Below are 17,362 nucleotides of genomic sequence, written 5' to 3' on the forward strand. Positions count from 1 at the left end.
CTGACACACTCTCACACACAAGGCAGGCTGCTGAGAGGTTTTAAGAACACCTTGGCAAAGCACAGGTCAGCGAGCACAGGCAGGCCAGTGGAAGCAGGTGGCGAAGGCGGCTCTGACTGCGCTCGTTCGGCCTACTGCAGGGGCCAAAGAACGCTCCGCGTTTCCACACGCCGGAGTCCGGCACCGTGGGGATCTCCACAATTGGGTGCGGCTCGGGAACATGTAGGTAGCATGTGACCATCCGTTCTGTTGCGTCCGACTCTCTGCGACCTCATGGACTCCAGCAGGCCTGCCAGTCATTAGCTGCTTCTTCAAGCTCCCCTTCATTATTTCAGTAATACTGTCAATCCGTCTCTGCTTTTCGCCACCCCCCCCCCCCCCACCTCAGTTTGCCTTTGATCTTTCCCAGCATCAGAGAATTATTCTCTGAATCCTCTCTTCACATTATGTGACCAAAGTATTTGTGTTTCAGTTTTGCTATCAGTCTTCTGAGTGAAAAGTCTGGGCTTCATTTCCTTGAGTATTGACTGATTTTTATCTTCGTACAGTCCAAGGGACTCTCGACAATTTCCTCCAAGACCGCAGTTCAAAAGCGTCGATTTTCCAGCTCTCAGCCTCACTGATAGTCCAGTGCTCACAGCACATGTTATTACAGAGAAGACTATAGCTTTGACTGTACGGGCCATTGTTGGCGGTGTGATGTCTTCACGCTTTCATTTCTTGTCCAGATTTGCCGTAGCTTTTCTCCCAAAAAAGCAGGCATCTTAATTTCATGGCTCCAGCCGTCATCTGCAGAGATCTTTGAGCCCTGGGAAATGAAATCAGTCACTGCCTCCACTTCTTCTCCGCCTATTTGTAAAGAATAATTGGGGCCTGGTGACATAATCATAGCTTTTTTTTTATGCCAACCTTCTCCTTCAGCAACAGACATTTCAGCTTCTCCTCACTTTCAGCCGTCAGAGTAGCATCATCCGCGTATCTGAGATTAATATTTCTCCCTGTTTAAGCTACCCTGGAATTTCACATGCTATATTCAAATAAACAGTGTGATAATATACAGCCTCTTCTCATCTCTTTCACAGTCTTGAACCAATTAGTTGGGCTCTAACTGTTACTCCTTGGTCTGCATTCAGATTGCATTCAGCGTGAGGCAAATAAGGTCAACTAGTATCGCCGGTCATTAAAGAACTTGCCATAGTTTCTTTTGGCCCCCTAGTCAAAAGCTTTAAGAGTATGAAACAGAGATATTCTTTGCATATTTTGCTGGAGTCTCACTTGCAGAACCTTGTGAATTAGCTCGCTAGCATGTGTGATAACTGCAGTCGTTTGGTAGTTTGTTGAGACAGGTGAGTCCGCGTGATTGGTAGCTATTTTCACTCTGGAGTTAAATGGCGAGTAATTATGAATGAAAGCCTGTGAATTTGGGCATGAGATTAAAAAAAATATAAGACTCCACCGCTGCCCTGAAGAACATGATGGGGAGTAATAACCCCTGTTTTCATGGATCGCCTTCCCTCACACTTTGCCAGTTAACTACAGAAATGCAGCATGACATTTACTCAAGAAATGACCCACAGCAGATATATAAAGTGACTTTCTAACTGCATATATATATATTGTATTTGAACCGTTTACTCGGAAATGTTGAAATATATTATTACTTCATAATATTCATTTCTAATACAGTGGTATTGTAGTTTCACGCTTGAACATGGTTTGAGTCGTCTGTGTCTTATTTCACTGTGTGGATAGTAGTATTTGCAGTTGTTGTATATGTACCCATGGCAGTGATAAATGCCTGAAGCTGACCACTCTGCGTATTTCTTTCATGCCCATGAAAGCATTTTTGCACGCCCTGTTATTACATTGATGGCTGTCCTGGTCAGACGTCTGTGTCCCGGCCCCTGCATTGCTTCCTGTCCCTCTCTGCCCTTTCCCCTCTGTTAAACTCTCGCTGTCTGCTGACTCACAGCTCGCCTGTAAACATAGGGGCTCTTGTAAGATAAGATATATTTTATTGATCCCAGGGGCGAATTTGTTGTAATGTAATATAGGGGTAACACTTTATTTGTCGTAATAAAGGAAGTCGTGTGGTAATTGGTAGACATATTAAAGTATGAGTAGATTTACTGGTTCGGGCTGGTGAGTCTCCCTGATGCTGGGCCTGACAATTCATGATGGTTAAGGCTCTGTTGGAGGACTTGTCTAGCTTTGGCTGCTGGTGTGAAGTACCACAGAGCTTAACCTGACCCACTGTCTCAATGGGTCACACGGAGAAAACAGCTTTCATCTTACACTAATGAGAATAAGTGGATGTTCACTGACAGTTCTGGGTAAGTGCCCTGCTCAAAGGTACAACAGCTGCATCCCTCCTCAAGCTGTTAAGTACTGTTATTACAATGTTACCTAAGTGGACTGGGAGACAATTCAGCTTAAACATCCAGATGCAAAATGCATTGTTATATGCTACTGAGAATGTTTTGAAATATGATCTTGAGGAATTGTATTTACCATTCTATTAAAAGTAGTATCTTGATCCGTTATAACAGCTGGTGTCCTATTAAATAGGATGTCTGAGCTCTTAAAGGGGATGGCTCTTTTCAGTTAAAGGGGCAGGTTATGAAAGCAAACCTTCGTTCTTTTTATCTGGGATTTGAAAACACGTTGACTTTTCTCTGCACACTGTATGGAATCCACATGGAAATTGAATTATCAGGAGTCTAAAAGCCTTCTAGGCCTGTCCAACCATGTCTTATCAGCAGACTCGCTGACGTCTCTAAGTACTTCTTTAAGTCACCGGTGGCTCAGTGATGAATCGATCAGCACTATCGATATGGGTCTCTGATCTCTGTGCAGAGCTGTCGGCCCAGCTTTGGTGTGGCCAGTGCAAAGTTGGGCAATTCAGGTCCAGAGAGTATAAGTCCAGACCAAGATCTTGTTTCAACCAACCAGTTGAGCATAAAGAGTTACTGTCACAGAGTACTCAAGGGGTTAGTTAAAACACAATCCCGGTCTGGGCTTTTGCTCTCTGGACCTGAATTACCCAACTCTGGGCCAGTGCACTTCTGGACCGCCAGTCTGTCTGCTGATCAGCTGTCTGTGCTTGCAGCTAGTCAGCAGTCAGGACAGTCTCTCTGCTAATTGGACACCTGTGCTTGCAAATGTTCGGCAGGCAGGGCAATCTGTTTGCTGATTGGATGTCTGCGCTTGCAGCTGGTTGGCAATCTGGGCAGTCTATGTAATGGTTGGGTGTCTGCGCTGGCAGATGCTCAGCATTCGGCCGGTCTGTCTGCTAGATGGGCGTCTGCACTTGAAGCTGCTCAGACATTGGGTGGTCTGTCTGCTGAATGGTCATCTGCTATTGTGACTGGTTAGCACTCCGGGTGGTCTGTCTGCTGACTGGGGGTCTATTTTTGCAGCTAGTCGGCAGTCGGGTGGTCAGTCTACTGAATGGGCCTCTGTGCTCGCAGCTTGTCAGTAGTTGAGGTGGTCTGTCTTCTGAATAGGTATCTGCACTTACAGCTGGTCAGCAGTCATGGCGGTCTGTTTGCTGAATGAGTGTCTGCACTTACAGCTGGTCAGCAGTCGAGGTGGTCTGTTTGCTGATTGGGCGTCTTTGCAGCTGGTCAGCAATCGGGGCAGTCTGCGTGCTGATTAGGCGTCTGCGCTAGCGGCTGGTCAGCAGTCAGGCTGGTTTCTCTGCTGATTGGGTATCTCCGCTCACAGCTGGTCAGCAGTCAGGGCGGTCTGTCTGCTGATTGGGCATGTGCACTCGCAGCCTGTTGGAGGACAGGCCGGTCTCTCTGCAAAGCGGGCGTCTGTGCTCACAGCTCCCTCACAGGCCGAGGAGAGCTCCTGCTGGCCCAGCTGTGCGCCGCAGTCTGGCCCTTGCTTATAAATAGACACGGTGGTAGAAGAGGTCAAAAAGTGGGACTGCGTGGCAGTTATAATACTGTTGGGATGTTGTAAAGGTGAATCCAAGGGAGTCAGGTGGAAAGGAACACCGTTTGCCCAGCTCCCTAGACTTTAAAGGACAGATGTGAATTAGCAATAAAATGTGCAATCGTGAGGAAGTGAGCAAAGGATATGGGGGGGCTAGGACTGGCAGAGGGAGGAGCCCGGTAGCCACCAGGGGGGCCCGGCCCCTGTCAGGCTCCTGAGGGACCCTGGGCCGAGGGAGGGGGCACTAACTGGCTCGGTCCCAAAGCTTTCCTGTGTACCAATCGGCAGCCCCCCACAGGGCCCACTGGAGAGACACTCGAAAAACAAACAGAGCGGCGGTCGTTAGCGATGTGAAAATGGGAGAAATCAGGGACGCTATCAGTGTCTACCCTGCCGTACGAGCTCAGCTTCCCTTAGTGGCCAATTAACAGTAATTAAAACCCACACTACCAAAACTCCCCTCTGCGCCTCCCCCCCCGATGGAATCGCGGTAGGAACTTTTTCCACCCTGCCTCTCCTCTCCCCTCCTCCCGGTGCCACCTGGAAGCCTGCCGCCCGTGATCCCTGGCCCCGTTCGGCAACGGACGCAACGGGGAGCGTCTCTGCGCACGGGAGAAAGCTGGGAGTCTTGGCACGCATGCAAACGAGCAGCGCAGCGAATAGACACGATTTATTGTGTGCACCAGCACTGGGACTCTCTATAAAGAGGGCAGCCGTGAATGTATATCACAGAGCAGGGCTTGGTGTATCGTTAGGGTCCGTTTGTCAGGCGCTGGGGAGGCGGGCACGGTCACACAGGAGGGGCGCGGCACAGGTGGGCAGGGGCGTGGCCACCTAAATGTATCCCCACCCCCCCAACAACAACAGGAAGACGGAACCGCAGTATCCTCCTCAAGAGCCTCAAAGAGTCACAGTTGAGCACCCAGTCACTTATGTTACAAAACTCATTTAATTTAATTTCACAATTAACACTACAGCACATGCAAATCATGAAACGATTAGTCTGTTTAAAGTTAGGGCAAGCGGTATATTTTTTAATTATTACACATCACACCTACTTTATTGTCCTCCTACTATGTGTCCAGAGATCATGCCTGCTGGGCTCATGATGGGTGATAAAATGGCTAATGAAGCTAAGCTAGTTTCATTAGCCGAAGATGGATAGCAGATTGCAGAGCGGGATTCACGTCAGTGGTGTCGGAAAGCTTTACTATAGTATTTAATTTTTTTATTGTTTTGTTTATGTAGTAATTTTATGTGAAGTTAGGGTGAACTTAATCTAAGACATTCTTCAGTTTTTCTTATTCACCCCCCCCCCCCCCCCCAAAAAAAAAATACAACAAAACAAAAAAACACCATGGTCTGAACCAAAGCTTGGCCTTGGTGCCCCCCTACCAACTGCACACCCCAGAATGGCATCCTGGTAACACTGTCACACACCGTCACATGCTTGGGGCTGAGAGCCAGGTAGCCTAACTGCATGGGTTTGGATCGCAAGGGGGAACCAGCCTACCTGCAGGAAACCTGTGCAGACACTAGGAAGGCATGCAGACTGCACACAGAACTGGGGAAGGGATTCGAACCCTCAGCCTTGGAGCCCTGAGGCTATGGTGCTAATCGCTTTATGGCATTACAGCTTCAGAATATTGTTTGAGGATGAATCGTCAGGCGTGGCATTCTGAATTTGGGGATTTACTTCAGCTCTCTGAGATCAGTGAAAGGTTAGCACATATACCCTGCAGGATAGATCCATATCTGCTTGTTCTGTACACTGATACACACCTGTGTGTTACATCCACATATATACACTGTGCTGCTTCAGCACTAACTTATTAAGCTGATTTTTGTGATCTGAGTAATGAGGACAGTTAATTAAGGGCTTAATTCCTTTTCAGCCTTATTAAGTCTGTCTGCCACTGCAGAGTAGCTGGCTGACTGTGACTCTCAGCTCCCCCGCAGATTTGGCCTCGTGTTTCTGCACGCGTTTCGGAGGAAAGCAGGCTGCTCGGTGTGACTCTCCGGGATGGCTGCAGCCCGCTCGAGCGGCGGGTGGCCCAATTTCAATCCACAACCCCCTCCCCGCCCGCCTTCATTAGCCGCCATTACGGGGATTAGCGGTGAAATCACCTGTCCCTACAGGAGGCCTTAATTAGAGGCTAACCGAATAATGTGTGGGCCAGGCGATGTGCCACCTGCAGGACGGCAGCTGCCGGTGCAGGCTGGTGAAGGGAAGTTCTGCAGGGGTGCAGCGGTGCTGCAACGCGCACGACCTGAAGGGTACTGTGCATGTGCAGACATTTGTTTGTGTGTGTGTGTGTGTGTGTGTGTGTGTGTGTGCGTGTGCGTGTGTGTGTGCGTGTGCGCGCGTGTGCAACAGAGAGATTGCTCCCTATCCGGGTGTTTGTGACACGGGCTGACTATTGTTATTACACATGGGCTCCTGGGCCTTTTCATGGAAATCGCTGTGCAGGAGCCTGAGAGGGAGCAGCACAAAGCGGCTTATTGGTGTGCGGCCGAGCGCAAGCACCCGGCAAGAAAGAGGCCCGGCTCTAAGCTACCAGGCGGCCAAGAGGCCTTCCCGTCCTGCCAGTTATTGTCCTCTCCTTTGTCCTGGGTGCTTTTCTGGATGACTTTCCCCCTCGCCCCACCCCGCCCTGTCCCGCCCCGGGTATCCTGCGGGAGATGCGGGTGGGGGGGCTAGGCTAAACGAAGAGCACACAGGACGGCCAGGTCAGGTGGCCCTTAAGGCCAGGAGGCATCGGTTGTACCAAATTTTTGGCCTGTTTGTCCGCTTCAAAGAGCAGAGAACAGAGAAGGCCAGCGCATGTGGGAGGGGGGGGGGGGGCTCTGGCCTTTTACTGCCACCACTGGAGCATGAGAGAGAGACAGGAGGACAGTGGGGGTTTGCTGCAGGGCTTCACAGGAGGGGGTGGGAGCAGACCCCGTGTGGTTTGTACGTGTCGAACGATGCGCGCCTACAGCTTCCCCGTTCTCCCATCTCAGCGGCCCGCCAGCAGCGACCCGGCTGCCGTCCTGACCTCTGCCGTTTGGCCGTTATGTTCTCCAACCCCTTCCCTCCCCCGTGTGTCTCCTAGCATCAGATCATACACGTAGGCAAAGTCCCCCCGGCAGTGACACGATTGGCTGTTTTCAGGAGAAGCACCTCCTCGTGCTTCAAGCTACCCCCCCCCCCAGATCTGTGACTGTACGAATCATTTACCTCCCCCCAGCTGTCAGCTCTTATTTTACAGCCGTCGTCTCCACTCTGGTGTGCCCTTCCTTATGGTTATGCTTCCCTCTACGCATCAGTGTGACCGTACAATAAAAAGGTGTTTTCAGCATTTCATATTAGCTATTCCAGATATCGCGGAATACATTTCCTGCGACAAGTCGACCGCCCACTTCATACCGTTGCTGGACGTTCTGAGCACCTGCGGTGTTCAGGTGATGCCGCATGTTCAGCGGTGGCGCTCTGCGTGTCGTGTGTTGTACTGGACCGCGTGGGGAACCGACAAAAAGCTTTGCACCCTGAGGGCTTCCTGTCACGTTTCAGCTTGTAAGCACTTCATCAGTATGATAAGCATCTGGTGCTTTATGTTGATAAAGCAATAATGCAGTGAAAGGGACAGTCGGTAAATAAGACGGTTAATGAGAAAAGTATTTAAAAGTCAGGCCTGAGTCTGCGCCCTCCCGGGACTTAAAATTAGGCAGCCAGTGACATACATAATGGCTGATTCTGCTCACATGCTACCTTCCTCTAATATTTCTTTTTATTTTCCAAGGAACATATTAGGAGCAGAATTACCCCTGTCACAGATATGTACAGGTCATTTCTTCTAATCTGTCTTTAATTTTCAGGTGCCGTGTTTAAGCGGCTGAGTCAGAAGCTTTGGGGACATTTTCTTTCTTTGCCGTTTGGGATTATACCGTATTTGTATTGAGATTTTAATTGGGTGTTGGGCTTGTCATTGGGTCTGTAAGCTGCACAGAATGCCGTGTGCATATCATCCCGCGGATGGTTTTAAAACAACATTAACGAAGCTCCCCGAGACACTGGAGAGCTCAGCCCCACGCTGGAGGAGCGCAGTGCTGTCTGGCTCTCTGGGTTTGGAGACTTGCCACTGGAGCTGTATCGAAGTTGACTGTCAGGCCGCCGGAATTACTCTGGGACACCCGGGATCTTCCTCGTGGAGCAGACGGGGGGAATTCAGGGGCAGTGAGCGGTTCCTGCTCCACCTGGCTAGCGTGGGTGACTAGCGCATTCTGTCTACCTGCTTCAGTGCTTTGATATAAAACAGCTGTCACATGGTCTCTCCTACTCCCCACTGAAGATGGTCGTGTTCCAGTGTCATTTCTTTCATCCTGTTCTTGCTCTGTCTCTGTCCTCCCCCGTGTGGCATCCACACCCGCCCCAGCACCACTTTCCCAGTCTCTTACCCCCATCCTGGCCCGATCCTCTTCTTCGGCTTTTCTCCCCTCCCTCCCGAAATCACTCCTCGCGGGTGATGGATGGCCGAGGGGTGACAGATAAAACAAACACTCTGCAGATCAATGCTGTAAACAGGAGCGGAGTGGAGCTGTAAATTAGCCCTGGTAACGGGACGAGCTGGCAGGGGAGTGAGGCTCTGTAGCCATCATATGCCGGGGGTGTGGGGTGGGGGCACAAGATGTTGGGGAGTGATGGAGGGTAGAGGCGTCCGCCATGATGAGCTCTGAGGACTTTCTCACCCCACAGATGTGATCCACACCGTGGGGCCCATCGCCCAGGGCACGGTCAGCCAGCGTGAGAGAGACGCCCTGCGTTCCTGCTACCGCAACTGCCTGGAAGTGGGCACGCAGAATCAGCTGCGGACAGTGGTGAGGGACAAGGGGTACCTTTTCTCGGGGGTGGGGCACTGAGAACGACCAGGAAAGAGAAGCTGTTAAGGTGCAGCAGTGTGGGGGCACCCAAAATGTGTCACCGAACACCTTAGAATTAGCAGGTTCCAGCAAGTAACGTTAAATGCCTCCGTTTGCTCGTTTGTTTAATAGAGGCCATTTCTTTCAGTATCCCAGTTTTTTGTATTAATGTTGACTATTTAAATGGGTATTGCAGCAAGGCATTGATTTATGTTGGGTGGTGCTGAAATAGGTCTTTGAAAATGTGTTTTTTTTTTGGCTATACTATTAGAGGATCTGGGGAGGCAGGTTAACGTGCATGGAGAGGGTTGTGGTGGGGGGGGGATGATAAGGAATTAGTCCAAGTGAAGAGAAGATGTCATGGGAAAACGAAGGAGTGAGGAGTATAAAGGGACTGCTGTCCGGATGGGATGGACTGGGGGGGGTTACACTGCCACACTGTCACATGCTGGAAAGACAGCAGCCCTGATGGGGGCGCTAAACTCTCCATAAGTATATAATTAGTAGATCAGAATCCCCATTGAAGGCGAGTTGGCAGCCATACTCAGTAATGGTCCTTTAAATCCACGATAAAAGCTGCTTCTTATGGACCGTATCAAACACTGAGCGTGACTTTGAAAGCAAACCGCAGATTGGCAGCGATTTCAGCTCTGCCGGCGTGTAATTCCTCCCATTTTCTCCCACAGGCTTTCCCGTGCATTTCCACGGGGGTGTACGGTGAGTACCTGGGCCCCGCCCCGCCCACACCCACCACCGGCGCTCCGCGCGCTCACGCTCCGCCTGTGCCACCTGGCTCGCATTCCGGCAGCTTCTGCAGGACCATCAGACATCTGCCTGGGAATGTTAACAACAACAAGTTGTGACCTAATTGTTAAGGGAAAAAAGGAGAAAAAACACATATAAAATAGAATTGAGTCTGAGTTGTTTCCTGGATCCTAATGTAGGGAAGAAAGGCTTATGTGCATTTTCAAGGACTGTGGTCATGTTCACATGTTAACTGGGGGGGAATTCAGGACCTGGATATGTGTGTCCAGAGGTCAAGTGAGGCAGTTCGTGTCTCTCACCTCCCCGTCTCACAAAGCAGTTGCCAGAAACATGACACCTGTGTAAATAATAGCAGGTTTAGAAGTTAAACCCTGAGAAGTAAATGTCAAAAGTACTTGATTCAAAAGATCAAGTGTAGACAGCAGGTATTGAAGTCAATGTAGACAGCAGGTATTTAAGTCAAGAGTGAGAATCTGTTGTCTAATGAAACGCAGTGCTGAGATTCTTTGCCATATTCCTTAAAGAGACATCATGAGTACATCATGTACACAGGTTAGAATGTGCCACATCACTTCAGACCAGGCAATCCATCTGCACCTAAGCAGCTTTGGGTCTGGCCAGTACTTGGTTGGAAGACCAACTAGGAAAGCTGGGTTGCTGCTGGAAGAGTGTAACCAAGAGGAGAGCCCGTCCTGTGATCTGTGTGGATCCCAGTGCAGGGACAGTGCTGTCCTTCAGATGAGACAGAAAATCGAGGTCCTGACTCTTTGAGGCCATAAAAGATCCCTGTGCTTCTTTTGAAAGAGTAGGGGTGGTACTCCGATGTCCTGGCTAAAATTGCCCTCTGGGGTCCTATCAAATCTGGCCTCTTACATCCCCTATATCTAACTGGTGAATTCTCTCCGACCCCTTCACCACCTTAGCTAGTGTGGTGAGTATCCTGGGGCAAAATGGCTGCCGTCACATCATCCGGGTGGGTCCTACAGAGGGGTGATTGAAGTAGCTCCCCTTTGGGTCTCTAAAGCGCTTTGGGTGCCTTGAAAAGCGCTGTATAAATGTAGCTCTCATACATTATTGTGTAGTAGTGCTTGGTTTTCCTCGTGGCTCTCTGTCTGCTCGCGTATAACTGTGTGGGATCGTCCTGACACCGCAAAGACAAAGGCGCAGTCAGGTACCCCAACCCAGGGAATGATTAACAAGAGGTCTGGGCCACTTATCAGCATATTGTAGTTCTGAGAATTTTAATTAGACAGCTGTTAATACACACGTAAGTAAGCACTGAGAGCTGGTAGATTCGCATTAAACTCATCCATCCCCCCTCCTTCTAAATCAGTGTTTCCCAGTCTGGCCCTTGGGGACCCGAAGACAGTCCACGTTTTTGCTCCTTCTAAGCAATCGGTAAAACATGGACTGTCTGGCAAGGATCTGGGAGGAAGCAAAAATATGGACCATCTGTGGGTCGCGGAGTAGCAGCTTGGGAAACACTTCTCTAAATGCTTATGCACTACAGGATCATGGAGGCACTGGAACCTAGTCACAGCAATACGGGCCACTAGACATGGGAGATCCCGGCTGGGATGCCAGGTCGTTGCAGGGCACGCAGACACGCATCCACAGTGCCACCCCAGGCTAGGTGCATGTCGTCAGGCTGGGCGGGATTAGCTGGCTAAACGCTGCTGTCTGAGCTGAGCGTTCCAGCAGGTGGACGACGAGCTGCTCACTTTGAAGCTGACAAAAGGCGTCGTCTTACCCATTTAATCCTGCCAGTAAATCGGTCACACAAATTGAACCCTAATGATATACGTTTGAATATACTACAGTTCCCTGAAATTGCTGTTATATGTTCTACTAGGTGGAACCAATCATTAACAATTATTCTTTTATAAGGATTATTTTCTTTAATGTTTTATTCTGTTTTGTGCCAAGCTACCTAGCAGGATAGTTTTCACTGGTGTAGTGCAATGCTGTAATTTGCCATTACATGATATAATTGCTTGTTTTGCAATCAATTTAGGCAGCTAATAAGCAGTTATATTAAATTATAATCTCATGTGTAGCTGCGCGTGTCAAGTGAAACCAGTGGAACTTATTGATAAGTTACCCGTTTTGCTTTATTGATAAGAAATCTAAAACAGGCCATGTGATAAATCGTAGTTATTTTTAAGCGACTGTTCCCAGAGTTACGGCTGCGGAGCAGGAAGGGCAGAGCGGTGACCTCCAGGCTGTGCTGTTCCCCGGCTGCGTCCCCTTCGCTGATTCAGGCATTTTAGCGGAATTGCTCCAGATGTATGAATATGCAAAGCGGCCTCTTCGGTTAAGAGGCCCGGCTGGAGCAGGTGAGAGATGGTGGGGGCCTGAAGCCCCCTGGCTGTGTGGAGCGGCGTTTCCCCCCGGCATGCTCGTCGCAGGGACAGACCCCCCTCCCGTCACCCAGGCTGTCGAGCAGATGTTCTCCACTGGGCGCTCTGTAAACACATCGTCTCTCGCACTACGGCCCCCGTTTCAAATAGCGACCTGCCGTAACTCAGAGGGTTTGCCGTTGCCTGCGGCTCCGGTGCCAGCCGACCGGTAACCTGTTAAGCTCAGCATGCATTAAGCTCTCAGTGGAAGAGCCGGTGCTGAAAAACTGCCATCAGGCCTTCTGTGCGTGGCTGTGATTGGGGAGGGGAGTGTCTGTCCCTCTTCCCGCGTCGCATCATGTGCCGCGCAAATCGCGTGGCCCTCGTGTTCGCCGCCACCCCCCCACCCGGCATACCGGCATGGACCGGACAGCCAGTGCCATCTGCTCATTGCCACGCCGTCGCCGGCAATCACCGGACACCCTTCACCGCCGCCGCGCTCACTGTGGATCCGGGGCCCGTTTTGGGCTGACGGCCAGAGGCTACAGCTGTTTATGGGCTGGATGATAACTTTAACACATGCTGTGATGAAGAAGCAGATGCATTTGATGCGGCTTCATGGTAAGTGGGGTCCTGTGATCGCATAACCCAGGCTGTGTTACCTGTCATGTGACTTGGGTGCATGTGAACAGGTTACTGTAAAGCCCACAGATAGTCCCTGTTTTTGCTCACATCCAGCTCTCTACCGGTAGCGAAAATGTGGACGATCTGGCAAGGAGTTTGGAGGGAGCAAAAACATGGACCTACTGGGTCCCTGAAGACCGGATTAGGAAACGGCGCCTTAAAGGCCTTAGGAAGGTCAAGGGCTGGGCTAATAGCTGTGCTCCTTGTGCAGGGTACCCCCCAGGCGAAGCTGTGGACGTGGCCCTGGGTGTGGTCCGGGAGTACCTGCAGGAGAAGCACGCACAGGTAGGGCACCCATCCCACATACCCCACTGCTGATACAGCCGTTGCTAGGCAGGGCAGAGGACTCACTGCACGGGGACGGCTTAACAGGAGGGCATGCAGCCAGCCCACACTGGCTTTTAATTGGCTCTGGGTGGGACCTCAGTGATGATGTGCTCACCGAGGTGGGGGCAGCTTCCTTGCAGAGCGCGTGCCGCTTGGCTCCCACTCTTCTTGCCACCCCTAGTCTCTCCATCCCATTTTGCCCCCCCAAACCCCATCAGCCCTCATTCTGCTGCTCACTATTCACAGTGTTGTTTTCACTCCACAGATGTGTGAAATGACTAATTAAACATACCTAATTAAAGATTCCTAATTAAAGTTCTCGTTTTCCACATCACTGCATGGCTTCTGGAAGTTTCTGGAAGAGGGGAGGAAAAAAAAAAGAAAAGAATTTCGGGGTGGTGGGGATTTGCTGTCGGTGTGCAGCGTGCAGAGGAGCTGAAGCTGCTTGCAGTCGGCCGCATGGGGAGTCGCCGAGCCTCCGGCCTGCGGTTCCCAGGCCCGAGGCCTGTGACCCTTTGCGGGCTGCTGAGGAAACCCCTCTGCCCTGCTGCAGGCTCTGTTTGGCTGCTGCTGTCTGCCGGCTATCAGTAACTATGTGCTAACAGTGCTAATGGAGCTATGCTAGGCAGTGGGGTTCTTTACAGTGGACCGGGCATTAGCTTACCTCATGTTGTGTAGCGTAATGTAGCTTAGCATTATTGCTCTCATGCCACTGTGAGCGGGGGCGGAGTGGGGGGGGGGGCAGGAGGACCATTTCGGTTTAGCTACACACAAAGCCCTCTGTGTAACAGCACGGGGCCCCCGTAGCGAACAGGAGTCGCCCCCGTCTCCCAGCACGGCCCTACTAGCCTCACATCCCCGCGGCCATCGCTGTGTCCATCTCCCCGACAGCTGGATCGCGTCATCTTCTGCGTGTTCCTGAAGTCCGACGAAGAGCTGTACCGGGCCAGGCTGCCGCTATACTTCCCTCGCGGTGAGTCCCCAACGTGGAGCCCTGCGTGCTGTCACATCGGACTCAGCACCCCCCCCGGCGCCGCTGTCAGCCGTGTCACACAACATGCTACACAGACACTCAACCGCTCAACCATCGCAGAGCTGCAAAACAGCACTACAGGATACGGCAGCACGCTGTCCCCTTTTGATGTGACTTCTCCATCCGGCTCACATACTCTTTAGCCGTACGGGGTCGCGCCGGGCCTAAAGGCTGTCCCCGCAGTCCCAGAGCACGAGGCAGTGCAGTGCAGCACGCTAGCTCATTGCAGTGACTGTCATGCCATTGCAGAGCCTCAGTGGGGCTGAGCAGGAGGGCGGAGTGGCTGTGAAATCGCAGTGAACGCAGGTGTTTTTTACCGTGGTCACATTACGGTACACATTAGCCCCGACCAGCAACGTAAAACGTCTCGGCCACGCAACTGGGGCCAGAGTAATTACGTTTATTGGGCCCAGTAAATTATTCATGGGAGCTCTTTGCATATGAGTGCCTCTGTGTTTGCCCTCACTTATGCATATTCAGACAGCTGTGAATGCTGCTTTGAATGTATTACACTCCCATGTGTGTTTGCTATAGTTAATGAAATCACTGTTTTTATCTCCCCCCCCCCCCCCCCACATGTGACTGTAGCCTTCTGACCAATCAGAGAGCCCGATTCAGTGACAGGTAACCTGCACGGCCTGTAAGGTGTGCGTGTGTCATGGCAGCTGAACTAGTCGGCGTATTAGTGGCATTTATCTGGTTGGAGATGCACACTCAGCTTGACTCGCTCACTAACAAATCTGAGGCGACTGGTAAACAGCATGCTACATATTTAGGGTGCTGAGTGACACCCACTGACTGAGAGATTCACACTGCAGCACTAACTGGGGGGTGGGGAGGAGCCGGCCGGTTGCTCCCCCTCTTGGAGACTCGCCGCACCCGTTGTTAAACTGTCTACTCCCCGAGCCATTGCGGGTCCTGCCACCTGACGCAGGGCGACTGACACGCCGAGCGGAGCGGCTGTGACACGCTGTAATGAGAGCAGAGATGACGACGCTGTGTTTCCCACAGGCCCTCAGATGAAGAGTAAGCTGTGAAGGTTTGCCATGAGGAGGGAAAGATCCACTGCTTGGCTGGCTGCCGCAAACTCCCCGCTCCTCCTCGCCCCCTCCGGCCCGCCCCCCATCCAAATCCAAATGCCGATCACATTCTCAGCGAGATCCACCAGCGTGCAGAGCTCTATTCGCCCATTAAACCTTTCTTTTCACCGTCCTATCGCCACACAGCGCACCAAAGGAGAATCATAGTGGTCACAAGGGGGCGTGGTGGCGCAGGAACACGGTGGTTTCTTTGCTCCAGCGTTTCCGCGGTAGATGGAAAATGGCCGACGGCAGCTCTGGTGCCAGAAGGAACCGACAGAAGTAAAATGGGAAAGTGGGATAAATTGGGTAGCAAGAGCACATGGTGGGATCTATACCATCTCCAGCTGTGCTGAGCTGTGTGTTTATGTCCGCATGTCACCCTGGGTGAGGAGCTCGGCTAAAAAACGGAACAGTAATAAAGCGCAATTCACATCTCCTCCCAGCTCTGCAAAGCGGTGCTGCTTTAAGGCCACATGGGCCCAGAGGCTCATTATAAAATATCATCATTCAGTAATATATTTTAATTGTGTTAAGGATACCATTGTGATCTTTGGAGTTGATAGAGACGAGTGAGAAAGGGAGGCGTGTGCATGTGTGTGTGCGCATGTGAGCGTATGTGAGCGCGTGTGTTATGTAAACGTTACATTGTGGGGAACAAATATCCCCACAATGGAGCAAAAACCTGCTAAAATATCTCCACGAGGGGAAACTCAATTTTATAACAATCTGTGACTGCAATCAAAAAAACTAAAAATGTCAGAAATCTTGTATTATGTTTGGTTAGCTATGGTTAAGATTAGGGCTGGGTAGGAGTTAAGGTCGTTAAGGTTTTTCCCATAGGAATTAAAGCAGAGTCCCCACAATGATAGGAATACAAATGTGTGTGTGTGTGTGTGTGTGTGTGTGTGTGTGTGTGTGTGTGTGTGTGTGTGTGTGTGTGTGTGTGTGTGTGTGTGTTTGCACGCTTGTGTCTTGGACTGTTCATTTTAATGGTTCCTTCACTCCCCCACAAATCTGCTTTCTCTTTTTAACCTTGAATGAAATAAGTCCCCCAGTAACCCTGTAGTTCATGAGACAAACCCGGGGAGCCTCTTCATGCTTATCGCTGACCCCCTAACCCCCCCCCCCCCCCCCCCCCAGATAGATCATACATACATTCATGCTGACATACAAGTTTTATTAGTTGCAAAGAGGAATTCTGACACCTCACATACTCACTCCACATCTCATCTCTGTTTTTGTCTTGGTAAATTTAACATTTGTTATTGGCAGGAAAACTGTGGGTAAATGCAGCTGTGACATGTATTTATATGCATGCGATTCTCACACTGAGACAGAGTAACGCGGCCCTGACATTATACACTGATTACGGAAGGAAATGAGGTGACCAGTTTAATGATAATTGAATAACTCAGCCGCTAATAAATCTGTGTATAATGCAGTCACACTGTGTCTCTCGAAAATTAATTGTGGGGTGTTTGGGATTGCCCCCCTCCCAGCCGTGAGAATTTGTGGGGGCCCATCAGTCTGAGCGGCGCAGGTGTCAGTCTGTCTGCAGATTGAGCCATAGGTCGGTATACTCTGCAGCCTGAGCTCCATTTCGGGGGGGTGGGGGTTACAATGGGCTGGGGGGGGGAGTGGCAGGGTGCAGCAGGATTCAATCACAGGAGCAGAACAGTAGGGAGGATGCAGTACCATGGGCTTGGGGGGGGAGCAGGAGAGAGAAGCGATGGGGGGTCATGGCTGGGGGGGTGACATTTAATGGTGGAGGGGGTTTGTGAAATGAAAATGGCTCTTTAGCTGAATCCAGGACGAGATCAATGTGCTGATTTACTGTCTGAAAGCCTGTCACCAGACGGGGAAACAGGGGCAGTGATGCGAGGGGTGCAGGGGTGAGGACACTCCTCCTGGTGGACGCGTAGGGGTAGTACACCAGCGTGTGTGCGCCTGCTGAAGGACTCAGCACGTGTGAACACTTTAGGTGCATTTTGGGGGGTCAGGGTGCGTGTGTGTGTGTATATGTATATATATATATATTTATGCACATCCATATATGTATGTGCATAGGTACACAAGTGTGTGTATGTGTGCATGCATAGGTGTGCGTGCAAAGTTATGCGTGTGCGTATATCTGTGCATGCATAGGTACGCGTGTGCATGTGTATCCCTGAGATCCCTGAGACCTGCCCTTAGATACTGCTATCACTACAGGCACTCCAGGGGGTGTTGGTGTTCATGGGGGGCTCACATATAAGGGTTTGGCAGATACGTATGCAAATGCACAGAGCCAC

At 50.8% G+C, this 17,362-nt stretch overlaps 1 protein-coding gene across 4 annotated transcripts in view; it reads left to right on the top strand.

The window, feature by feature from the left end:
* Positions 1-16,516, top strand: part of macrod1 (mono-ADP ribosylhydrolase 1) — a 71,266-nt gene extending 54,750 nt beyond the window's left edge. For 2 of the 4 annotated variants that reach the window (XM_049027858.1, XM_049027856.1), the window contains 5 exons: positions 8,678-8,799; positions 9,528-9,558; positions 12,841-12,914; positions 13,848-13,929; positions 15,001-16,516. In XM_049027858.1, the coding sequence (XP_048883815.1) occupies positions 8,678-8,799; positions 9,528-9,558; positions 12,841-12,914; positions 13,848-13,929; positions 15,001-15,026 (335 nt within the window). In that variant the 3' untranslated portion in view covers positions 15,027-16,516. Of the gene's footprint in view, positions 1-8,677; positions 8,800-9,527; positions 9,559-12,840; positions 12,915-13,847; positions 13,930-14,577; positions 14,614-15,000 lie in introns of all 4 variants that reach the window. The other 2 variants (XM_049027857.1, XM_049027860.1) reach the window with 2 other exon arrangements.
* Positions 16,517-17,362: the final 846 nt, after the last annotated feature.

The sequence above is a fragment of the Brienomyrus brachyistius genome, chromosome 10, assembly GCF_023856365.1.
Source record: "Brienomyrus brachyistius isolate T26 chromosome 10, BBRACH_0.4, whole genome shotgun sequence".
In the NCBI taxonomy this organism is placed as follows: domain Eukaryota; kingdom Metazoa; phylum Chordata; class Actinopteri; order Osteoglossiformes; family Mormyridae; genus Brienomyrus; species Brienomyrus brachyistius.